The 26,113-nt window shown below is 37.8% G+C and overlaps 3 protein-coding genes and 2 pseudogenes across 3 annotated transcripts; 3 read left to right on the top strand and 2 right to left on the bottom strand.

The window, feature by feature from the left end:
* Positions 1–151: 151 nt before the first annotated feature.
* Positions 152–24,739, top strand: LOC124822461 (dihydroflavonol 4-reductase-like). Its single transcript, XM_088096292.1, has 7 exons — positions 152–656; positions 22,057–22,479; positions 23,073–23,242; positions 23,464–23,658; positions 23,833–23,992; positions 24,160–24,352; positions 24,468–24,739. Exons 2-7 carry the CDS (start codon positions 22,362–22,364, stop codon positions 24,628–24,630), a joined length of 999 nt encoding a protein of 332 aa, XP_087952418.1. The 5' UTR covers positions 152–656; positions 22,057–22,361; the 3' UTR covers positions 24,631–24,739.
* Positions 10,838–11,664, bottom strand: LOC148194062 (uncharacterized; annotated as a pseudogene).
* Positions 11,699–12,868, bottom strand: LOC124844152 (uncharacterized; annotated as a pseudogene).
* Positions 14,525–15,634, top strand: LOC148194061 (uncharacterized). Its single transcript, XM_088095917.1, has one exon. It carries the CDS (start codon positions 14,525–14,527, stop codon positions 15,383–15,385), a length of 861 nt encoding a protein of 286 aa, XP_087952043.1. The 3' UTR covers positions 15,386–15,634.
* Positions 19,369–20,793, top strand: LOC148194060 (uncharacterized). Its single transcript, XM_088097099.1, has 2 exons — positions 19,369–19,551; positions 20,086–20,793. The coding sequence occupies exons 1-2, from the start codon at positions 19,369–19,371 to the stop codon at positions 20,791–20,793; spliced, it is 891 nt and encodes a 296-aa protein (XP_087953225.1).
* Positions 24,740–26,113: the final 1,374 nt, after the last annotated feature.

The raw sequence follows: 26,113 nt of genomic DNA, 5'->3' as shown, positions 1-26,113 counted from the left end.
TTGAGAAAGATTTAACATTTAATGTCAAGACTATCACTAATTTGTATTTTTATTTTGTTTCTTATTGTTACCTATTTGGTATGCAAGAAAAACATTTATTATCAACAAATCTTTACTGACAACCTCTGATCCGTCGATAATTGTTAATTACCTGCAAATTTTTCGAGGGACGACATAATTGCAGTGTTTGTCGGTAATGGTTTAGTGTATTTATTTAGCGGCGGATCTTAGGCCGCTGGTAAGTTCTTCGATGACTTAGGATGAAAAATTGGGTTTTTCCTCTCCCCGTTTCACTTATTCGAGCCTTTGTTCCTCTCTTTGAGCCCTAATTCGTCTCTTGATTCCCAAACCAGTGCATTGCTCTCGAATTTGTTGTCCAAGAAAAATTGTTTCCCCTTTGCTCATCCTAATCAACATTCGTTTGGTTCTTTGGGTGGTGGCGATCAGTTGAGGTGGCGAGCTTAGTAGGCGATGTGAGGAGGACGTTGGTGTCGGCCCAAGAGGCTGGGTGGTGCGTCGTTAACGGTTCATTTTACTGGTGAGGGGTTTTTGTTGAAGCACACATTGGTTGACTGTGGTTGCTGCATTCTGTGCCGCTGTGGTGGTGTCGTGAAGTTGTCATCAAGGGACAGTTTCGAGAACGCCCTATCGTGGAGGTGAGTTCTTTGTTGGGGGAATGAATGTTTTATATAGCTCTGCACATGTGCCTAGTTGGTTGGTTTTCTGAATTAAATGAGGCACACAAACAACTTGTATGTGAAAATTCTTATATGAATGTTGGGTTGAGACTTTTCTGCACCATGCGTGAGTATGATGTTCATGTGTTTTTGTGAGATGGTCACACTTCATAGACTTTAATCTATTGTCTGTAGTTGTTATTTGTTGTTATTTGAAAGGTTTTGCATGTGATATTGCTTCTATATCAGTGCCATGATTCTAAAACTATGACATGAACCACGAATGATCATCATATAACAATATATGTATGTATTGATTGTTGTAATTAAGTGACAGTGTGTTTATACATATATATGTAGCACACTATTAATGGACTATTTTGTGTAGAATTGAGTTCAATGCATGCAAATTCATTGATAAAGTGTTCTAATTACTTCAGCCTCGTTGTTCAAGTGGAAAACTAGGATAACTAATTGACAAAGTGATAGTGTTCTAATTTTGAACCATGGGAATGTGATGACTTTTATGGATCATTATACAATAACCTTGTCTTTTTGAAAGCATTGTTTAAGATTGGCTATTGCAGGGATATTGCAACTACTATTGGTTAGACTCTAGGCGTTATAGGGCTTTAAAACTTGGGTATTGTAGGCTGTCAAGTTCTACATTGAGTTGTATGAAATGCTTGGTGAAGTACTCAAGTGGCTGTGTTTTCCCCTTGAAAATTACCTTTTAAGGAAGGTTTTTCCAAATGCTTGGGTGCTTATGACACAAGTTTTGAATTCTGATTGGGCTTAGTAGTGATAACTATATATATGCTCTAATAAAGAAGATTTTATGTAACTTAGCTCGTGGCTCAACTGCTCTTCTTTTGTTTGTATCACTTTTGTTGAACAAAATATTAATCAGTATGTTAGCTTCTGAAAGGGGATAAGCCATGTCAATCAACTTGTAATCTAACTTTTTGTTGAACAAAACTTGTAATCTAACTTGTTAAAATTTAAGAATAAAATGTAGTTTAAAAGATAAAATTGAGTTGGAAGTTGTTGATGGAATAATGGTAGAGTAGATCTAAATGTTGAGTGGTGAAAAATAATTGAAGGTGTTTAGGAGGCGCATGAATAAGAATGGCGTGGCACACATAACATGTGTGATGTTGTTTGATTGAGAAACAACATCATTGATTAACATCATTGCTTGGAGTATTTTTAGCGATTGGAAGTTTGGAAGCCTGAACTAGAGAACTATATTGTCATGTGGAGTTTGGAGTTAGACTAGTAGGATGAGTTAAAAATGCATATTTTTTTAGGAGGTTTCGTTTTTCTTTTTAGAGAGTGTGTTGCTCTTTTTGTTTTTGCTTAGGTTATAAAGCACTTTAGGTTAGTTTTATAAATCTAGCTTAAATTTGATGTTTTTAGCATGTTTTACGGTTAGTTTTAGAATTAGTCTTAGAAAAAGTTTAGGTTAGTAGAATTTTAGTCTTGATACTAGTTTCTTAGTTTAACTTCAGTTTTAGTGTCACGATCAGATTAGATTTTAGTTTACTAGCTTTATAATCTAGTTTAAGTATTAATTAGTGTAATTAGTAGTGAATCTTAGTGTAGGATAGTATAGACTAGATTACTTTAGGTAGTACTAGTATTAGAAGTGGACTTTAAGCCTAACTCAACCCCAAAAAATCGGCTTGTAGGGTAAGGTTTATACCCACTTATAAACTATGAATTGGCCTTATCTCTAGTCGATGTGGGACTTCCAACACATCCCTCTCACACCGAGGTATATACATCTCGAGCGTGGGATTAGACATTTTAATGGGTGGTCCGATAGTGGATGGAACAATATGCCTAGCAACCAACAAATATTGCTAGGATAGGCTCTAACCATGGCTCTGATACCATGTTAGAAGTAGACTTTAAGCCCTAACTCAACCCCACCGGCTTATAGGGTGAGGTTTACACCCACTTATAAACTATGAATTGGCCTTATCTCTAATCGATGTGTGACTCCCAACAACTAGTTAAATATAGTTAGAATTTAGAACAATTCTTGTTTGAGGTTCTAGTTTTTAGACTAATTGGAATAGTCTAAATAGTTAAGCATTCTGTTTCGCTTTTTAGTTAGAACAATTAGGATTAAGCATAATTGTTCACTAGAATAGGCTAATACAGATTAGTTCTGCACAATTCTTCCTTAGGACATTTTAGTTAACATTAGTTATCCATTTAGAATTAGTTTAAAAGCATTAAGCTGATGTGGACTTCTGTTTTATGGTTTTCAGCTTAATTCTAGCCTATTTAAGAGAATTAAAGTAGTTTAGTTTTGTAGAATGAATTGGCTAACTTGGTTTTAATGTTTTTGCACAAAAACTTCAAACAAAACCAGTGTATAAATATTGAATCAAAGCTGACTGAGAAGAAATTCCAGAAATATACACAAAAAGAATAACTACTCAAGCTTGGACAAGATGGGAAGATCCATCATGCAAGTTCCTGGCCATGACTTTGAAGGCTGAAGTAGCAAAGTTCCTAGAGAGCTCTGTATCTTCTGATATATCTGGGGATCTATTTTTGCTTTCAATGCAGCTGATCACCCAGAGTCTACAGTTTTGCTCTTGACTTTGAAGGCGAATGAAGTGAGAACTTAGGGTGACGAAAATGAGACAAATCTTTGTTCTGAGTTTTTAGATCAGTTTTAGAATAAACCTATTACAAAATATAAGTACCAGTCATGCATACGGTTTCATAAAGTTTTCTTTCTTCATTAGTTTGTGTTATTAACCACTTATTGGTATTAGTCCTCCGAATGGAAAGAATTATCTTTCATTTCCATTATTAGAACTCTAGAGGCAAAGTCAAGTGGCATTTGTTGGTATAGGCATTTGGATTTGGTCCTTACCTAGATAGAGAGGTGAAGTAAGCAAAAAAGGGCCACTTTCTGGTTTGTAAACCACACTTATGATGCCAAACCTTGGTTCTAAGTATAAAAATATTGGTTATGGTCTTCATTTTCCATAGCTTGCTTGTGTGTTTGACCTTTTTATATGAAGCACGTCACTTAGTTGAGTGTTGATAAATTGAACTCCTTGATAACTAAATTGAATCCACACACTAGAATGTTAACATAATCTATATATAAATAAGATATCTTAGGTTACTAAGATGATTAAATGGTGAAAACACTAGTGGAATGAAAGAAAGTAAGTTGTGTAACCATCTATTTGCTGTCCAGTTTGTTTTGACACTTCATTTTGAGTATTTGGAGGTCTTTACAAAGGAAGAACATTGATAGGTCTCGAGTAATGAAACCTATAAGCTTCCCACACTTTAACTCACACAGAATCCACCAGAATACTGAATAACCTCCTCTGATTTATAGAGACCAAGAAAGAATACAAGAATATAGGAACGTGGGAGCCTAATCTCCCCCAAGCAGACTACAAGTCTGATTCAAATACAAGAATTAACCAAGAGTCCCTATCCTTCTCTTCTCTAGCTATTTATACAAGTTTGACCTCCTAACAGATACATCTCCCTTCCTAACTGATAAAACAGTTAGGCTACTGACCCAATAACTAACTAACTACTTCTCTCGTCTGTTTCTTCTCACATACACCTTTAGTCTCCTATCATTACTCCCCCCCCCCACTTTCAACCTTGCCCTCAAGGTTGAAGTCTGGAAACTGATCTTTTATTGTGGCTAGATCTTCCCAAGTTGCTCCTTCTTCACCTCCAGTCTGCCATTCTATTAATACTTGCTGAATTGACTCCCCATCCTGCTGTATCTGCCTCTGTTGCAGAATTTTTGCTGGCCAAAAAGTAGGTCCCTCTGCTTGCAACTCTTCGGGCAGAGCCTTTTCTACTTTTCGATCCCCCACTGCCTTCTTTAATTGTGATGCGTGAAACACCGAATGTATCTTTGCTGACCCAGGTAATTCCAATCTAAACGCTACATTTCCCACCTGCTGCAGTACCTTGAACGGCCCAAAATACCTTGCAGAAAGTTTGGGATGCAACCTGGTTGGCATTGAAAGCTGTCGGTGTGGCCTGATTTTCAGATAGACCCAATCTCCCACTTTTATATCAACTTCCCTTCTCTTTTTATTCGCTTGCTGTGCCATCAAATCTTGAGCACGACTCAAATGGTATTTTAGCTGCTTGAGAGCCTCATCTCTGGTCATCAAATCCTGAGCTACTGCTTCAACTGGAGTTTCTCCCGGAATGAAACGGCTGAAAGAAGGAGGAGGCCTGCCATACACTATCTCAAATGGGGTACACCTGGCTGCCCCCTGATAACTCGTATTGTACCAAAACTCTGCCCAAGGCAACATCAAATACCAACTCTTGGGCTGTTCAGAACAAAAACAACGCAAATATCCCTCCACTATGCGATTCACAACCTCCGTCTGCCCATCCGTTTCCGGATGATATGCTGTGCTCATCTTGAGCTGTGTCCCTTGTTTTTTAAACAACTCTCTCCAAAAATTACTCAGAAATAAAGGGTCTCGGTCACTCACCATAGAAACTGGTATCCCATGCAATCTTACAACCTCTTTGGTAAACACATCCGCCACGGTCTTTGCTGAATATGGGTGTTTTAGTGCCATGAAATGAGCGTACTTGCTCAATCTATCTACGACCACCATGATTGCATCATATCCTTGTGACTTAGGCAGTCTCACAATAAAATCCAAGCTGATTTCTTCCCATATTGCCTGAGGAATGGGTAAGGGCTGCAGCAATCCTTGTGGTGATGATGTTTGATACTTATGCTGCTGACACACCACACAGCTGGTTACAAACTCTGTTATCATCTTCTTCATGCCCATCCAATACAGTGACTGAGCTATCCTTCTATAAGTCCTATAAATTCCCGAGTGTCCCCCCATTTTTGTTACATGAAACTCACCCAGCAATTTTGGGATCCAAACTGACTTGGCCGACAGCACCAATCGACCCTTGTAATGTAATCGTTCATTTTCCAACGTATATGACACATGGGAATTGGGATCCCGTTTCAAGTCAGCAATCACCTTTTGTAACTCTGCATCCTCCTCTACTTCTTTGACCACCTCTTCAAAATCTGGCCAAAAAAGCCTGGATATCGCCCTCAACTCTTTCCCCTCCAGCTCTCCTTCATGCTTCCTCGAAAGGGCATCAGCTGCCCTGTTTGTGCTTCCCTTTTTATATACCACCTCAAAATCATACCCCATCAGTTTTGCCATCCAATTTTGCTGACTCTGTGTAGTGATCCTTTGCTCCATCAAATATTTCAAACTTCTTTGGTCTGTATGCACCGTGAACCTCCGCCCGACCAAATATGGCCTCCAATGTTGAATGGCCAAGACCAAGGCCATCAACTCCTTCTCATAAATGGATTTGCTGAGGTTTCCCTCGGATAAAGCCTTGCTGTAAAACGCAATTGGCTTCTTATTTTGAGTCAGCACAGCCCCAACTCCTCCTCCCGACGCGTCACACTCAATATGAAAATCTTGGGAAAAATCTGGTAGAGTCAAAACAGGTGCAGCAGTCATCGCATTTTTCAGCTGCTTCATCGCTTCTCTCGCCCCTTCGTTCCATTCAAATTTGCCTTTCTTCAATAGGTCAGTCAATGGTTTGGCCAATTTGCCATACCCCTCCACAAACCTCCTGTAGTATCCGGTTAAGCCCAAAAACCCTCTCAACGCCTTCAAATTTCTGGGTTCTTCCCACTCTCTTACGGCCTTTACCTTCTCATCATCCATCTCCACCCCTCCTTCTGAAATTTGATGGCCCAGGTAACGAATTTTTCTTCTCCCGAACTCACACTTCTTTTGATTTGCCACCCATCCATCTCGCTCCAGCGTTTGCATCACCAGATTCAGCTGCTTCAGATGATCCTCCCAGCTGGGGCTGTAAATGAGGATATCATCAAAAAATACTAAAACCCACTTCCTCAAATAGGGCCGCAATAAGTCGTTCATGGTACTTTGGAAAGTTGCCGGGGCATTCATGAGGCCAAAGGGCATCACTAGAAACTCATAATGTCCTTGGTGGGTGCGAAATGCAGTTTTAGCCACGTCTTCTTCCTCCATACGTATCTGATGATACCCGGACTTGAGATCAATCTTAGAAAAGTACCTGGCACCCGTGAGTTCATCCAATAATTCCTCTATCACTGGTATGGGGAATTTATCCGGTATGGTCGCCTTGTTTAACGCCCTATAGTCCACACAAAAACGCCAACTTCCATCTTTTTTTTTCACTAATATAACTGGGCTCGAAAATGGACTTGTGCTGGGACGTATGATTCCAGCTCTCAACATTTCTTCAACTTGCTTTTCAATTTCACTTTTGAGGAGATGAGGATACCTGTAAGGCCTTACATTTATAGAGTTATGGCCCTCCTTGAGCTGGATACGGTGCTGCTGGACACGTGTCGGAGGTAAGCCATGCAAACCTCGAAATAAGTGTGAGTGGGTCTGCAGCAGAGTCACTAACTCCCCCCTCTGTCCCACGGTCAAATCTGTCTCCCACTCACTACTATCATCTGCCTCCACTCTACTTAAACTCCACACCATGGCCCCCGCTTCTGCATCCACCACTTTTAACAGTGACTCAGCCTTTACCAGCTGTCTCGATAGGGATGGGTCACCCTTAATGCATATCTTCCTGTCCCCCACCTTGTAAATCATAGTCATATTACCCCAGTTACTACTCACTTCTCCTAATGTGGCCAGCCATGCAACTCCCAAAATTATATCCACCCCTCCTAAATCAAAGACGTAAAAATCTTCTTCCACGTCGACTTCCCCCAACTGCACTGTTACCTTGTCACACCGACCACGCGCCTCCCTCCGATGGCCATCACCCAAGCTTACGCAGTATGCCGGAGTGTTCGTCACAGTCAATCCCAATTCCTCCATCACCTTCCGACTGATGTAATTGTGACTGGCGCCACTGTCGATCAACACTACCACCCTCCGTTCACCTATCGTTCCCATCAGCTTCAAAGTTCTCGGACCGGTCCACCCCTCAGCTGAAAACGCCGATAACTCTATCGTCTTCTCCCCTGTATCGTCAATCACCGCCGTCTCTCCTTCGTCTTCGTCCTCCGCCAGTAACAACACTCTGAGGCTCTTCTCTGTGCACCGGTGGTCCGGGGCAAAGGGCCCTCCACATCGATAACACCTACCCTCTTCTCGCCTCTTAAGGAACTCAGGATAGGGCAAGTTACGGACCGCCCTGGTTCGACCGTCACCGGCCGTCGCAATGCTCCCTCTCGTCACCAAGTTCGACGCCACTCCCTCTCTTCTCGCGACTCCTCCACCCTCCGTTTTCACCACTTGGGTCGTCGCAGTTCTCACCGGCTCCGTTCGCGTCACATTTCCGATGGGTCGCATAACGTATGGGTTCGTCTTAAACCCACTTGCTTGCCCTCCTTGAACTCGCAGCGCCGCGTCTTCCACATCCCTTGCTATCCTCATCGCTTCCATTAATTCAGAAGGATTCTGAATTCGCACCTGTCCCTTCACGTCTTCCCGTAACCCAGCCAAGAAATACCCTAACACCTGTTCCTCCGGTACCCCTTTCGTCTGCCCCATCAACGTTTCGAAACTCCGAACAAATTCTTCCACCGTGCCTTCTTGCCGTAGAGTGGCCAATCGCTCGAACACCGTGCCTCTGAATCCCTTCCCAAAGCGATTAATCATGGCCGTCTTCAGGCCATCCCACGATCGATTTCGGGCCTTCTCTTTCCAAAACGTAAACCAGTACGCCGCACTCCCCTCCATGCTCACATATGCGAGTTCCACCTTTTCTTCGTCGTCCGTTACTTTCTGTAGGTCAAAGAATCTTTCTGCCCGATTGAGCCAACTGAGTGGCTCCTCTCCTTCAAAGGTCGGTAACTCTACCCTCTTCCTCCACGGTTTCTGTTCTCCCCCTTTTCCATCATTTTCGCCGACTCCAATCACTCTGGGTCCCCTATGCTGATTATCGTTAACGGAGCTATCTTCTGAACTCCCTTCCACCTGAGGACCGTGATGGCCTTGCGTTCCCAAAATCCTCATTATTTGTTGAAGGTCCCTTCGTACCGCCGCAGATTCAGCCTTCATCCCCTCCATCGTAATCTCAATGGCTTCAAGCCTTGTCTCCGTCGCATTCTCCATCTTCGCGTTTTCTCCAATTCGTTTGTATCCGGCAGGTCGGACCAAATGATAGGTCTCGAGTAATGAAACCTATAAGCTTCCCACACTTTAACTCACACAGAATCCACCAGAATACTGAATAACCTCCTCTGATTTATAGAGACCAAGAAAGAATACAAGAATATAGGAACGTGGGAGCCTAATCTCCCCCAAGCAGACTACAAGTCTGATTCAAATACAAGAATTAACCAAGAGTCCCTATCCTTCTCTTCTCTAGCTATTTATACAAGTTTGACCTCCTAACAGATACATCTCCCTTCCTAACTGATAAAACAGTTAGGCTACTGACCCAATAACTAACTAACTACTTCTCTCGTCTGTTTCTTCTCACATACACCTTTAGTCTCCTATCAAACATAGTCTTTATACATAGATAGAACAAAGGTAGATCAACATAGCTACTATGGCAAATAAAATGATGGATGATACAAATCTTGCAATGACATCTCCTTTCAATCCCAACCCTTTGATTAGTTTGATTATGGCTATTTTTCAGTTTGATTATGGCTTGTCCCTACTTTTTGTTCTAAGTCCTATTTTTGCAATTTTATTTTTTTGCAGAAATTTGCTATCAAACTACCAACCCCTAGGCATTTCTCTGCTTATTGTGATTGTTTAGCTGGTTCTTGACCAAATTTGGTTTATGGCTGCATACTTAAATAGCTATTTGATTGAAACTGAAATTAAATTAAATTAAATGTGAAAAGTACAACTTTTTTTAAAATTTTCAAATGAATGATAACGTATTTAAATGAGTAATTTACTTCAATTTCATAATTAAAATATGAAAAAAAAATATCCTATCATTATTTTCCCTTACTTTTAAAATGGTTATTATAAAAATGAGTGTTATTAAATATGACAATTAGTGATCAAGTCACACCAATATAAAATTTTATTACATGATTAGGGTTGACTTATTTCTCTTTAAGGTGTGTTTCTAACATTACTTTTTACGAGAATATGACAAAATAATTTAGATACGATACATTTTTTTTGGAAGTGTCGGTGGAAGACAAGTTTTTATCAAGTAATATCCAATGGGTAAATTTATTATAAGATGTTATGCATAAAATATCCTATGTATGTTTGAGAGTTTGGAAACAAGTCTTTCTCAACTTTCTATACATTTTTGGCAAATATATCTTGGTTAAATTAGTTTTAAAAAAAAGGTAGTTAATTTTATTGTAAACTTGATTAAATTATCATACAACTTTGGATAAAAAGGTGTTCTTCCTTCTTCCTAAATATCAGCCTGCATCTCCAAGAAGATGTTAGTACCCCTTCATGTACTGGTGTGAGTGAATTAATGATTCAATAATGATGAGTTTCCTTTTTACCCATCAAATAAATCACTTTATGTATAGACTGAACTGAATCCTAGTTTCGAGGCTTTTGCACCAAACTAGGCATATTTGCCTAGAATATTACGTAAATGGGCAAATTTTGACCAAATATAAAGTCGTGGGAGCCAAAACGACTTCAAATGAAGAAGTCGTGCCCCCCTGCACGACTTCACACTGTGCATTTGACCAGTGGTGAAGTCGTGCACCCCAAAAACGATTTCTGAGTCCTGTAATCGATTACAAGATAGTGGTAATCGATTACACATTGTTGAAATTGTGACCCCCCTGCACGACTTCAGTTTAGTAGGCAAAAATGCTTCTGGTAATCAATTACGACCCTTCTGTAATCGATTACCAGTGTTTTAAGTGTGCAAGAACCACCCAGGTAAGCGATTACAAGCTTGTTGTAATCGATTACCAATGTGTTTTGGTTGGTTTTAGAAAATTTATTTTGCAGTTTACATATTTTATGTACTGTTTGTGTTATACGAAAAAAGAAATTGTGGTTATTATTTAATGAATGGAGACAAATTTGAAGAAAAGAGAAAAGTAATATTAATAAGAAATATTAATAGTAATAGTAATATATTAATAATCGATTTTATTACAATTGGGTAAGATTAAGAAATAACTAATGACGAAATGGACAATTTCCCCTATGATGACCTTCGTTGCGGCAGTAAGAGCATTTTTTTGGCTTATCTGGATTGGATTGATCCATTTCATTATGAATCCTATTTGTAGATGGTCTTTCGGATGCCTTGCGTCGCATTTTAGGATCTGGTATGAAGTTTGGACCTGTATACGCAGACCAATAATCTTGATTTTGGATTGGGTGAAATTGTACTTCATATGCCTTGAAAATGTTGTTAAGACTGTACACTGGATCGATTACTTGGGTTAGTGGGATATGCGAAAATGCACAAACAGCAATGACATGATGACATGGGAGACGAGTAGCCTGGAAGTGACCACAATCACACCTCCATTCATTTAGGCTGACCTTATAGGAAAGTGGAACAGGGCGGTATTAGTGAGGTGTTGAAATTTCCTGAACATCAAATTCAGAATTTTCACGTTTGTAGTGATGAACATGACAAAATGCGGATTGTTGTTGATTTTTCCTAATGATGTCGGTGATTTGTTCAGGAAATTGGTGTCCTGCTTGTAGCATATAGTTCGCCTTTAATCCTCGTTCAACAAACCATGATTGTGTCCTCTCAAATGTTGTTCTGATGAGAGCACATATTGGTAATGAACGTGCTCTCTTTAAAATGGAGTTGGTGCACTCAGCAAGATTAGGGGTCATATGTCCATATCTTCTCCCTCCATCAAAAGCCTGAGACCATTTTTTAATGGGATTTTATCTATCCAATCAACTTGTGGGTATTGGTTTCTTAGTGTAGTAAGTTTTGCCGTGACAGGTGGTTGCTTGACCTCGTAAGCTGTAATGACGTAATAAATAATTAAAGTTTAGAATAATGTTACAAAATTATAAAAGTAAAAGTGTATTAAAAATGTTTGTAGTAGTACCTATATTGATGAATTGTTTTTTGAGGTCATGATTTTTGAATTTGTTGTTGAAGTTGGATGCTAGATGACATATGCAATAAACAGAGTTCAAACCATCTTGTTCCCAACCAACTTCTTCTGATCTTAAGGCCGATAGGATACCCTTTCCTCTGTTAGTGATGATGCAAATATTTTGTTGAGGGCAAACATGTTCTCAAAGTAGTTGAAAGAACCATATCATGGCCTCCTTTGTCTCACCTTCTACAATGGCAAAGGCCAATGGAAAAAGATTTCTATTGTCATCTTGAGCTATGGCGGTGAGCAAAGTTCCATGATATTTATCCGTTAGAAAAGTACCATCAACTTGGAGAATGAGTTTACAGTATTTGGATTCTTGTATGCAAGGATCGAAAGACCAGAAAACTCTTTCCATAATATAGCAATTATTGTCGGTTTGTCCATCAATCTGCACTGGAGAACCAGTGCATTGTAAAATTGTACCTGGGTTTGCATCCTTGACGGCAAGCAACCACCTCGGCATGTGGTTATAAGAGTCTTCCCAGTCTCCAAACTCCATAGCAAGAGCCTTTTGTTTAGCAATCCAAGCTTTTCTGTATGACACAAAATATCCGAATCGAGTTTTACTATCTGCAATCAAACTCTTGATTGGAATGGATGGGTTTGTTCAGACTGAATTTGATATGATCGCGGCAATGTGAGTACTATCGAGATTTGTATGATCTTGAGATAGTATGGTTGAGAAACACGAATGTTGTCCGTCGAAATTCTTGATTTTCCAATATTTACGGACTTTACTATAAGCTGCCCTCAAACGTCATTGACAACCGTTGTGGTATTCCACACAACGAATAACATAAATGTTGGGCTTCGATTCAACAACGATGTATTTGTAACCGTTGGTGATGTAATAATGTTTGATTGCAGCAATAGTTTCATCCTTTGACTGGAACTGCATACGTTCATTCAACTCTGGAATGACATGTTCAGATGAGGGTGTGATGTGGTCGTCGTTGTTGTCATATTCAAGTATGTTATCTAATTCATCATCGGTGCTGAATTCATCAACATTATCTAATATCAAAGGTTGTTCGTCAATGATTTGCGATGGTGCAAAGTTCCCCGATGCCATAAGGAAATAGATGTCCGGGAGAAAAAATAAGATTAGAGTAGAATGAGAGTTGTTGGCAGTGGATTTTGGATGAGAAGATGGATTGGTGAAAGACTCATATATATAATGAAGTTTCAAGAAAGAAGGTTACTTTCTGCATTGTGGGTGTTACGATTTGAAGTAGGGAAGTACTGGACAATATAGCAGTGTCATATATGTATATAGGGTTGCATGCATAGTGTGATGATTTTTAATTGACGTTGTACATATGTACTTCACCTTAGACTTTGACCTTTGGTATTAGGTGTGTTATTCATTATGCATGCTTTCCTATTCATTATGCATGCCTCTCTTCACCTTTGCAGATTTTAAGACTCCTTCATAAAGACCACTCATTTGGATTTGGAACTGTGCATCCCATCTTCTCAAGAAGGTGAAGTTGTCCTTGTTTGGAAATTAATGCTTCGTCCATAAATTGGTGGAGGGAACCTTACTACCATTGCAAACCCTTTCGAATTGTTTGTGCCATCACAAAACATTTAATTTTTTTCATTGCTTTTACATCCCAATTTCAACCAAAAAATGCAAAATGGCTTCTGCCCGTCAACTTCCCGTTGATATGTCCCTTTTACGTCTTCAAGACAAACACATTGTGAAGGCAATGAACGAGTTATTTGCCCTCGAAGACATGCAATCTGGATAGCAAACCATGTTAACGAACTTGATGAAAGAATCATGAATCTTCTACAGGCAGTAGGGTTTACCCATATTTTGAAAGCGTCAAATATGGAAATAAATCACCAGCTAGTGATTGCTTTGGTTGAGAGGTGGAGAATTGAGACTCATACTTTCCACTTCCCTCTTGGTGAAAGTACTATAACATTGGAAGACGTTGGACTACAACTGGAGCTTCCAATTGAAGGTCATGTTGTCACTGGCATCAGTAGTGGTCCTCTAATATGTTTTTGTCAACAACTACTAGGAGATGTGCCTCCTGAGAATAGTGTCAGAGGCAACAGAATTAAGTTGTCTTGGCTGAATAACACTTTTCGCCATTTGCCTCATGATGCCACAGATCAGGTTATTCAACAATACGCTAGAGCGTGTATGTTGATGATAATTGGCAGCATCAAGATGTCAGATACATCTGCAAGTATGGTGCATTTGATGTATCTACCCCTTTTGGCTAACCTACAAAATGTTTCAAAGTATAGTTGGGCATCCGCAGTGCTTTCCTGCTTGTATCGTGCCCTTGATCATGGGACTAGGGCTGACCAAGATAATATCGGAGGGTGCATGATCTTGTTACAATGCTGGGCATGGGAAAGAATAACATGTATTTCCCCACAAATACTCGAAGTCACACAAGAAGACATTTCTTCATGTACAGTTTTTCCCCTGGCTAAAAGATGGTGTCGAACAACACAGTCAATATTCCATGACACGACAACTGTACAACAATTTCGTCAAAAGTTAGACAAACCTATCACCTAGATAGGTATTTTTGACCTCTGCACTTAATGTTGGTGTATATATTTTGTACAGATGTGGCTTAATTTGTTTTTAAACAAAAACTTCAATACTTCAGTTTATATGGACACCGTACAGACGTGATGACATTTGTCAAATCATTCTAGTCAAAGTGCCCCATACTTGTCGGGCAGTTGTGCCTTTGATATGTTTATCTGTTGTAGAATACCAACAATCAGACCGTGTGATGCGTCAATTTGGATTTCGACAAAATGCCCCCATCCACCGATGAATCTAGATGAGGAACATAAACAAGATATGAGAGGACGCGCAGATTGGAATTGGCAAGAACACTATCAACAGTGGATTGCATTATGGAATGACCGGCATAATCGTGTACTTAACGGTATTCCATTCCAAAAAAATGGTCACTTGCGCGATGAATCTGAGTACATGCAATGGTATGTAACTCGTATAATCCGTTATATTGCTCCCATAGAAGATTCAACCGACGAAGAGGTACTACAATATCCCCACCTTTTAAATTATGAAAGCCTTATTATCTTGCGATCTTCAATCAAATATTGTCTTAAGCAGTATGACATGGAGCACGAACAACAGTTCCAACCGCCATCTGCATACCGTGCATCACCACCGTATAATGATCCAGAGATGTTTGCTTCTGACCATCTCAACTATCAACATCCATCTCTGAATTCAAGGTTCGAGCAACACATCCCACCGACATCAACATATCCTCAGGTTGTGACGTCTTATTTCGCCTTTCCACCTACAACACCGTTCAGTGGAGGTCCATCATCTTTTAGTGGAGGTCCTTCCAATTATTTTGGAACCTCGACAATGACTCCACCATCTTCATACCAACACGCTTCTTCGTCACAAAACGTGTATCGACCGACCCTTGATTTCCAATACCTGCAACAGTCCAATGAAAGTCATCCCAGTGATGAAGACCAACACACGCACAATCCTGCACTACAACAACAACAAAGGCGAGACCAACGACAAAGACGAAGACCAACATGTGGGACTGGAGGACATAGATAGATTGCCTCTTCAATTTATTTATAATTATGTACTTTGTCTATATTTTCTTAATTAATCACAAATATATATATCATAAGAAACTTTTATCCTTTTCATTTATTATTGCACATGTCAAAACAAATATATATATATATATATAGGCTTAAATACTTACTTCGTCCCCAGGTTAAGAGGTGAATTTCTGTTTAGTACCCGATTTTAAAAATGAAGACATTGGGTCCTAAAGTTGTAAAAATTGTATCAATTCAATCTTATCCGTTAAATGAGCATCAAATGAGCATCAATTGTAAAAGTTTCTTATGATATATATATTTGTGATTAATTAAGAAAATATAGACAAAGTACATAATTATAAATAAATTGAAGAGGCAATCTATCTATGTCCTCCAGTCCCACATGTTGGTCTTCGTCGTTGTCGTTGGTCTCGCCTTTGTTGTTGTTGTAGTGCAGGATTGTGCGTGTGTTGGTCTTCATCACTAGGATGACTTTCATTGGACTGTTGCAGGTATTGGAAATCAAGGGTCGGTCGATACACGTTTTGTGACGAAGAAGCGTGTTGGTATGAAGATGGTGGAGTCATTGTCGAGGTTCTAAAATAATTGGAAGGACCTCCACTAAAAGATGATGGACCTCCACTGAACGGTGTTGTAGGTGGAAAGGCGAAATAAGAGGTCTCAACCTGAGGATATGTTGATGTCGGTGGGATGTGTTGTTCGAACCTTGAATTCAGAGATGGATGTTGATAGTTGAGATGGTCAGAAGCATACCTCTGTGGATCATGATACGGTGGTGATGCATGGTATGCAGATGGCGGTGGGAACTGTTGTTCGTGCTCCATGTCATACTGCTTAAGACAATGTTTGATTGAAGATCGCAAGATAATAAGGCTTTCATAATTTAAAAGGTAGGGATATTGTAGTACCTCTTCGTCGGTTGAATTTCTATGGGAGCAATATAACGGATTATACGAGTTATATACCATTGCATGTACTCGGATTCATCGCGCAAGTGACCATTGTTTTGGAATGGAATACTGTTAAATACACGATTATGCCGGTCATTCCATAATGCAATCCATTGTTGATAGTGTTCTTGCCAATTCCAATCTACGCGTCCTCTCATATCTTGTTTATGTTCCTCATCTAGATTCATTGGTGGATGGGGGACATTTTGTCGAAATCCAAATTGACGCATCACACAGTCTGATTGTTGGTATTCTACAACAGAGAAACATATCAAAGGCACAACTGCCCGACAAGTATGGGGCACTTTGACTGGAATGATTTGACAAATGTCATCACGTCTGTACGGTGTCCATATAAACTGAAGTATTGAAGTTTTTGTTTAAAAACAAATTAAGCCACATTTGTACAAAATATATACACCAACATTAAGTGCAGAGGTCAAAAATACCTGTCTAGGTGATAGGTCGTCTATCTTTTGACGAAATTGTTGTACAATTGTCGTGTCATGAAATATTGACTGTGTTGTTCGACATCATCTTTTCGCCAGGGGAAAAACTGCACCAGAAGAAATGTCTTCTTGTGTGACTTCAAGTATTTGTGGGGAAATACATGTTATTCTTTCCCATGCCCAGCATTGTAAGAAGATCATGCACCCTCCGATATTGTCTTGGTCAATCCTAGTCCCATGATCAAGGGCACGATACAAGCAGGAAAGCACTGCGGATGCCCAAATATACTTTGAAACATTTTGTAGGTTAGCCAAAAGGGGTAGATACATAAAATGCACCATACTTGCAGATGTATCTGACATCATGATGCTGCCAATTATCATCAACATATACGCTCTAGCGTATTGTTGAATAACCTGATCTGTGGCATTATGAGGCAAATGGCGAAAAGTGTTATTCAGCCAAGACAACTTAATTCTATTGCCTCTGACACTGTTCTCAGGAGGAACATCTCCTAGTAGTTGTTGACAAAAAGATGTTAGAGGACCACTACTGATGCCAGTGACAGCATGACCTTCAATTGGAAGCCCCAGTTGTAGTGCAACGTCTTCCAATGTTATAGTACTTTCACCAAGAGGGAAGTGGAAAGTATGAGTCTCAATTCTCCACCTCTCAACCAAAGCAGTCACTAGCTGGTGATTTATTTCCATATTTGACGCTTTCAAAATATGGGTAAACCCCGCTGCCTGTAGAAGATTCATGATTCTTTCATCAAGTTCGTTAACATGGTTTGCTATCCAGATTGCATGTCTTCGAGGGTAAATAACTCGTTCATTGCCTTCCCAAATTGCATTCACAATGTGTTTGTCTTGAAGACGTAGAAGGGACATATCAACGGGAAGTTGACGGGCAGAAGCCATTTCAAATTTTTTGGGTGAAACTGGGATGTAAAAGCAATGAAAAAAAATTAAGTGCTTTGTGATGGCACAAACAATTCGAAAGGGTATGCAATGGTAGTAAGGTTCCCTCCACCAATTTGTGGACGAAGCATTAATTCCCAAACAAGGACAACTTCACCTTCTTGAGAAGATGGGATGCACAGTTCCAAATCCAAATGAGTGGTCTTTATGAAGGAATCTTAAAATCTACAAAGGTGAAGAAAGGCATGCATAATGAATAGGAAAGCATGCATAATGAATAACACACCTAATACCAAAGGTCAAAGCCTAAGGTGAAGTACATATGTACAATGTCAATTAAAAATCATCACAATACGTTCTTATCATTACAATTATTATTAGACCATATACATGGCCAAATATTTTTTTTCTTTAAATTAAATGTATTTAAGTTTGTAAACATATTTTTCATTTTTTAAGCATTTTTTTAGAGTCAAAAACTAATTTTTGTAATTAAAAAAGATGTAAATAAAAATAAAAATGGGAAAAGGGAAGTTGTGGGGAGGGTACACGACTTCAATAGGTGAAGTCGTGTACCCCCTACACGACTTCAGTAGGTGCACGACTTCATTAGGTGAAGTCGTGTACCCTCGCACGACTTCACTTTTTCCATCTTTTTTAAATTTAAATCCTATTTCAAAAATTTTATTTTTTTAGATTTACATTATTGAAGTTCTAAATTATTTTCATATATCTAAATAGTAAATTATTTATTTCTTAACAACAAAAAAATAAATTAGTCTCTCAACATCTATAACTAATACAAAAAACGTGTCATGAAAAACTTATGATATATCAGACCACACTGCAAATTACTTTATACGGAATCAAATAAATGTAATACTATACATAGCTTATAAGTTACTGAATGCATGCAACCCTATATACATATATGACACTACTATATTGTCCAGTATTTCCCTACTTCAAACCGTAACACCCACAATGCAGAAAGTAACCTTCTTTATTGAAACTTCATTATATATATGAGTCTTTCATCAATCCATCTTCTCATCCAAAATCCACTGCCATCATTGACGAACAACCTTTGATATTAGATAATGTTGATGAATTCAGCACCGATGATAAACTAGATAACATACTTGAAGATGACAACAACGACAACCACATCACACCCTCATCTGAACATGTCATTCCAGAGTTGAATGAACGTATGCAGTTCCAGTCAAAGGACGAAACTATTGCTGCAATCAAACATTATCACATCACCAACGGTTACAAATACATCGTTGTTGAATCGAAGCCCAACATTTATGTTATTCGTTGTGTGGAATACCACAACAGTTGTCAATGACGTTTGACGGCAGCTTATAGCAAAGTCTGTAAATATTGGGAAGTTAAGAATATCGACGGACAACATTCGTGTTTCTCAACCATACTATCTCAAGATCATACAAATCTCGATAGTACTCACATTGCCGCGATCATATCAAATTCAGTCCGAACAAACCCATCCGTTCCAATCAAGAGTTTGATTGCAGATATTAAAGCTCGATTCGGATATTCTGGTGTCATACAGAAAAGCTTGGATCGCTAAACAAAAGGCTCTTGCTATGGTGTTCGGAGATTGGGAAGACTCTTATAACCACATGCCGAGGTGGTTGCATGCCGTCAAGGATGCAAACCCAGGTACAATTTTACAATGCACTGGTTCTCCAGTGCAGATTGATGGACAAACCGACAATAATTGCTATTTATGGAAAGAGTTTTCTGGTCTTTCGGTCCTTGCATACAAGGATTCAAATACTGTAAACTCATTCTCCAAGTTGATGGTACATTTCTAACGGGTAAATATCATGGAACTTTGCTCACCGCCATAGCTCAAGATGGCAATAGAAATCTTTTTCCATTGGCCTTTGCCATTGTAGAAGGTGAGACAAAGGAGGCCATGATATGGTTCTTTCAACTACTTCGAGGACATGTTTGCCCTCAACAAAATATTTGCATCATCACTAACAGAGGAAAGGGTATCCTATCGGCCTTAAGATCAGAAGAAGTTGGTTGGGAACAAGATGGTTTGAACTCTGTTTATTGCATACGTCATCTATCATCCAACTTCAACAACAAATTCAAAAATCATGACCTCAAAAAACAATTCATCAATATAGGTACTACTACAAAATTTTTTAATACTCTTCTACTTTTATAATTTTGTAACATTATTCTAAACTTTAATTATATATTACGTCATTACAACTTATGAGGTCAAGCAACCAATTGTCACGACAAAACTTACTGCACCAAGAAACCAATATCCACAACAAGTTGATTGGATAGATAAAATCCCATTAAAAAAATGGTCTCAGACTTTTGATAGAGGGAGAAGATATGGACATATGACCATTTATCTTGCTGAGTGCACCAACTCCATTTTAAAGGGAGCACGTTCATTACCAATATGTTCTCTCATCAGGACAACATTTGAGAGGACACAATCATGGTTTGTTGAACGAGGATTAAAGGCGAACTATATGCTACAAGCAGGACACCAATTCCTGAACAAATCGCTTGACATCATTAGGAAAAATCAACAACGATTCGCATTTTTTCATGTTCATCGCTACAACTGTGAAAATTCTGAATTTGATGTTCAGGAAATTTCAACACCTCACCAATACCGCCCTGTTCCACTTTCCTATAAGGTCAGCCTAAATGAATGGTGGTGTGATTGTGGTCACTTCCAGGCTACTCGTCTCCCATGTCATCATGTCATTGCTGTTTGTGCATTTTCGCATATCCCACTAACCCAAGTAATCGATCCAGTGTACAGTCTTAACAACATTTTTAAGGCATATGAAGTACAATTTCACCCAATCCAAAATCAAGGTTATTGGTCTGCACATACAGGTCCAAACTTCATACCAGATCCTAAAATGCGACGCAAGGCATCTGAAAGACCATCTACAAATAGGCTTCATAATGAAATGGATCAATCCAATCCAGATAAGCCAAAAAAATGCTCTTACTGCCGCAACGAAGGTCATCATAGGGGAAATTGTCCATTTCATCATTAGTTATTTCTTAATCTTACCCAATTGTAATAAAATCGATTATTAATATATTACTATTACTATTAATATTTCTTATTAATATTACTTTTCTCTTTTCTTCAAATTTATCTTCATTCATTAAATAATAACCACAATTTCTTTTTTCGTATAACACAAACAGTACATAAAATATGTAAACTGCAAAATAAATTTTCTAAAACCAACCAAAACACACTGGTAATCGATTACAACAAGCTTGTAATCGCTTACCAAGGTGGTTCTTGCACACTTAAAACACTGGTAATCGATTACAGAAGTGTCGTAATCGATTACCAGAAGCATTTTTGCCTACTAAACTGAAGTCGTGCAGGAGATCACGATTTCAACAATGTGTAATCGATTACCACTATCTTGTAATCGATTACCGGACCCAGAAGTCGTTTTTGGGGTGCAGGACTTCACCACTGGTCAAATGCACAGTGTGAAGTCGTGCAGGGAACACGACTTCTTCATTTAAAGTCGTTTTGGCTCCCACGACTTTATATTTGGTTAAAATTTGTCCATTTACGTAATATTCTAGAGAAATATGTCTAGTTTGGTGCAAAAGCAAACGAATATTCATACATTAACATTCAATGGAAACGAGCAATGAAAATGAGTAGAGAAAGAAACGGACTAACCTTAGTGCAGAAAACAAAGGCGTGACACGGGAGACGAGATCCAACAGCACCAAGAGCACCACACCACCACCGTCATGAACGACGACTGCCCGTGATTGACGAAGACGGCAAGAAAACAAAGGCATTATGAAAAATTTGGAGATACAGAATGAGAATTGAAAGGTGCAGGGAGAACAGCTCTTGGATAAGCACCACACCGATCACTGCTAAGCTTTTCCGCAAACCCACAATACTGCCGTGAAGTCATTCTCGTGATACTGGCCACTGATAAAGTTGTGAGCAGTTTAAGAGCCACCGTACACACCAACAGGAAAAAATTCACACCGCAGTCCACCGAAGGGGCAAATGGCAACACCTAATTTTATGCAAATTTTCAATTGCACACTCGGCACCACGTCAGTTAGTGACGTACAGCTACTGTTCCCCCACGTGAAGGCGTTCATTAAACATTTTTCATATATAAGAAGAAACAAAAATTATATTTTTGCATACAAATTTATTATATATAATATATATACTTTTTTAAATGTAAAAGTTCATTCTTTTATATCTATTTTATTTTGTATTATGTGTAACTCTAACCCTCATTAGTAAAATATCATCACAGGTCATGAACTTGATTTGTCATTTTTCGCATCTACTTCCATTATGTTTTTGAGATAACCTTACTTTCAACAACTCCATCAAATAATACTTCCAACCAACGACCCTTTTGACCTTTGATTATGATATTTTATTCAAACATACGTCCACGGGATCTGAATAGTTTATTCTAGTTAGGTGAAAGCCTAGTTAGGTGAGAATCTTTCAAAAACACAGCTTCTATAAAACGTTCCTACTACCCAACATGTTCCAATTCATCACCAACAAAGAGGGAAGGTTTCATTCTATAGTTTTTGAGAAGCTGGAACAATGGATTCAGAATCCTTAACCGTTTGTGTCACGGGAGCCTCTGGTTTCATCGGATCATGGCTTGTCATGAGACTCATCCAGCGTGGCTATACGGTTCGAGCCACCGTTGTTGACCCAGGTTCCTTTTCCTCCATCACTCTCTAAATTCATCTTTTTCATCTTCCAACATCAATATCACAGGCTAAAATACCTCTTTTTGTTTACCCTTTTGAATTTCTGGTTTCATTCTAGTCTCAAGTTTGCAAAGTTTTATCTGGGTATCCAAAAGGTAGTTCAAACCATGTCAACTTTTTTTTATGAGTCACTTGATTTTATAACATTGTTAAAAGTGAAAACAAGTCATGGCTACACGCATGCATTTAACACTGAGAATATATAGCTTTAGATTTGTTTTGAAAAGCATTTCTACACACAATTTTAAGAGAAAAAAGACAATAATTTTTCATTTTAAACTGAAATAAGTTTTCATAAATTATTTATAAGGTAAAGACTCTTTCTTGTGCATATTTTAAAGATGTATTTTTTATATAATGAATACATGTCTGCTTATCATTAAAGGCATAGAAAGAAAAAAAGAAAGAGTACGAAAGGGAATTGTGACCATTACTAAGTATAAATTACTATTCAAAACTTGTTTTAGTAATGAAATTAAAAAAGTTGATAGTTTTATATGTAATCATAACTCTATTATTATGCATGTGCACCCTGTAGATAACATGAAGAAGGTGAAGCCCTTGCTGGAAATACCAGGTGCAGAGAGCAAGCTGTCACTGTGGAAGGCTAACCTAGCAGAAGAGGGAAGCTTTGATGAAGCCATTAAAGGCTGCATTGGAGTTTTCCATGTGGCCACACCCATTGACTTTGAGTCCAAAGATCCTGAGGTCCACTCATCCATTCTATAACCTTATTCTCTAATGAGTTTTGTGTGTGTTGGATTTAGCTCTGCGTTTAAAATATACTGATATACACTGATTTTGATAGATGTAACTTTACACTTCATTTCTACATCATCAATGATAAATTTAGAATAACTTGTTATGATCTAAAATGAATTTATAAACGAAGAGTGAATGATAATTATAATGTGGTTTTGGAAATGCAGAATGAAGTGATAAAGCCTGCAATAAGGGGAGTGATAGATATCATGAAAGCATGCCAGAAGGCAAAAACTGTGAGAAGGCTAGTTTACACATCCTCGGCCATAACCACACATATTACTGATCACCAAAAGCCTTTGTATGATGAGAGCTGTTGGACTGATGTTGAGTTATGCAGAAGAGTAAAGATGCCCGGTTGGGTTAGTACTTTTTCTCTTTCATTATCCAATTTTCATATTAAACAAAGATACAAATCAACATATGCATAAAATATAATTAAACCATTAATCTCTTCAATGCAATTAGCAATGATTTTTTTCTTTATGTGCTATAAAAAAAATAATGTTTTTTTGTTTAACTTGGTTTGAATGTAGATGTATTTCGTTTCTAAAACTCTTGCAGAGCAAGAAGCATGGAAATTTGCGAAAGAGAATGGAATGGACTTCATCACTATCCTTCCGACTCTTGTTGTTGGCCCATTTCTGCCTCCATCGATGCCATCTAGCATAATCACGGCACTTTCCCCTATCCTAGGTAAATTTACTCAAATTTATTGAAGAACTAATTATATATTTTCCTTTTTATCACCTTTTTCCTTACTTATAAGATAGTTAATATGAAAATGAATAAAGTTATTAATATGAAAATGAATAGATAATATATTGTGAGATCTGATTGAAGAAAATTTGACATATATGAAGGAAGAGAGGAGCATTATGGGATCATAAGACAGGGTAAACTCGTGCACATAGAAGATATTTGTCTTGCTCACATATTTCTATTCGAAGAGGCAAAAGCAGAAGGAAGATACATATGCAATGCACGTGACGTTACTATTCATGAGATTGCAAAATTAATTAACAAAAAATACCCAGAGTACAAGGTTCCCACTGAGTAAGTCTCTCACCAAATTTAAATATCATATTTCTAATCAGGTTAGGTTTACCTGCACACCATGTGTTTGAATAAAGAATAACCAAAGTGTATGTCTAATCCATGGGACTTTTAGGTTTGAGAAGATTGGAGATGAATTGGAGGCGGTAAGATTATCTTCGAAGAAACTCAAAGACTTGGGATTTGAATTCAAATACAGCGTGGAAGATATGTATACTGAAGCAATTGATGCATGCAGAGAAAAAGGGCTTCTTCCTAAAACTGCTCAAACATCATGAAATGGCACTTAATGTTTTCATATTTTTCGGATTCTTCAAATGATTCTTCTGTCGTGAATTGGAATTGAGAATTATTAGTTGTCTTCAAATCTTGTTTTTCTTACCTATATGCAATTATCTCAGGCTATTATAAAATAATAACTCCTCATTCAATGTCATTATATAACGTCAACCATTTTTAAAATAATAACTCTCCATAATATATCAACATCCTCCTATCTTGTGCTTTCTACGTCTAAAAACACAATAAAAATTTGTAACAAACTATTTTTTAAGTTTTAAATTATTTATCCTATAGTTTTAATATGTTTTTCGTCTTAATTTTTATTAAAATATTTTAAATCGATCTCCCGTTAGCCTAAGTTTTAGTTGTTAAGAATTTAATTTAATTTGATTATTTCTGTTAGTAATATATTATCAAGAATGTTAAAAGATATGTTACATGTGATTTTTTTTAATTTTCTAATTGTTTTATATTTGATATTTGAATTGTTTATTTCATTTTTATATATTCTAATTCAAATTTTAGTCTGAACTAAAATACTAATACTTTTGAGTTAAAAGAATTATTTATTTTTCATTTTTAAAGTCTAAAAATAAAAATATATCAAAATTTAGAATAAATAATTTTAATTTCAATCTTTAAAAACTATTGAAAATTTGTTTATAATGTGAGCATAATTATATCATTTATTTTGTTCTCAATAATTCAGTTACTATTGTTTCAATTTCTCCTAATCTAACTTTTGTTTAAGTTCTTAATAGAGCAAGTTTTAAAGACTGAAAAAAGAACATGAAAATTGTTATGGGTTGGATGGATCTTGACCTTGTGTTAAGGATTGAGAAACTCAATTCTCTTACCGACTTTAATACCTCTAAAGAAATGAGAGATTATGAGAAATGAGATCACTCAATTAGCATAAGTTTTATGATCATCAAACGGAACATTTCTAATGTTTTTAGGGATACTATCTCAGAGGAGATAATAAGTCCCAAAGATCTTACTAAAATTGAAAAATGTCTTGAAAAAAACAAATAAATGCTCTTCTTTAGGACAAAAAAAATATGAAAGAATATATCATGAGAGTGCCAAACATTGGTGTTGTGTAAGTGATGCACACAAGGGATAATTCTTTCCCCTTGGACCATAATATATCCATCTGATGAGAATAGCCCTTAAAATCATATCCTACCCTTACCTTCACACTAATCCAAACACATGGTGGTATCCAAACAAGTTGCGTAGAGTTTTCTACCATTAAACCTTTGAACCCTTAAAGAAAACCTTGAACAACCCTTCAAAGATGTGATTCTTCCGTCATCAATACTTTCCCGTATCAACATGCAATATGATTGTAGTAAATGCCTCACGAAGACATGAAGGGAGATTAAGGCATGTATCTTTTACAATCAACTACTTAACAACAAGGTCACCATTACAAGAAAATTGTGTATTATTGACATACAAAATTTTCTCACAATA

This window comes from Vigna umbellata, chromosome 8 (assembly GCF_029865625.1).
Source record: "Vigna umbellata cultivar VRB3 chromosome 8, Vumbellata_1.0, whole genome shotgun sequence".
Taxonomy (NCBI): Eukaryota; Viridiplantae; Streptophyta; class Magnoliopsida; order Fabales; family Fabaceae; genus Vigna; species Vigna umbellata.
This window is presented reverse-complemented; position numbering and strand designations above follow the sequence as displayed.

Excerpts from the sequence above, each read along its gene's own strand:
- LOC148194061 (XM_088095917.1), top strand. The coding sequence starts at position 14,525 with ATGTTTATCTGTTGTAGAATACCAACAATCAGACCGTGTGATGCGTCA.
- LOC148194060 (XM_088097099.1), top strand. The coding sequence starts at position 19,369 with ATGCCGAGGTGGTTGCATGCCGTCAAGGATGCAAACCCAGGTACAATT. Across the intron at positions 19,552-20,085 it reads ACTCATTCTCCAAGTTGATG|ACTTTTGATAGAGGGAGAAG; the intron begins GTACATTTCTAA and ends AAATGGTCTCAG.
- LOC124822461 (XM_088096292.1), top strand. The coding sequence starts at position 22,362 with ATGGATTCAGAATCCTTAACCGTTTGTGTCACGGGAGCCTCTGGTTTC. Across the intron at positions 23,659-23,832 it reads GAGTAAAGATGCCCGGTTGG|ATGTATTTCGTTTCTAAAAC; the intron begins GTTAGTACTTTT and ends GTTTGAATGTAG. Across the intron at positions 23,993-24,159 it reads GGCACTTTCCCCTATCCTAG|GAAGAGAGGAGCATTATGGG; the intron begins GTAAATTTACTC and ends ACATATATGAAG.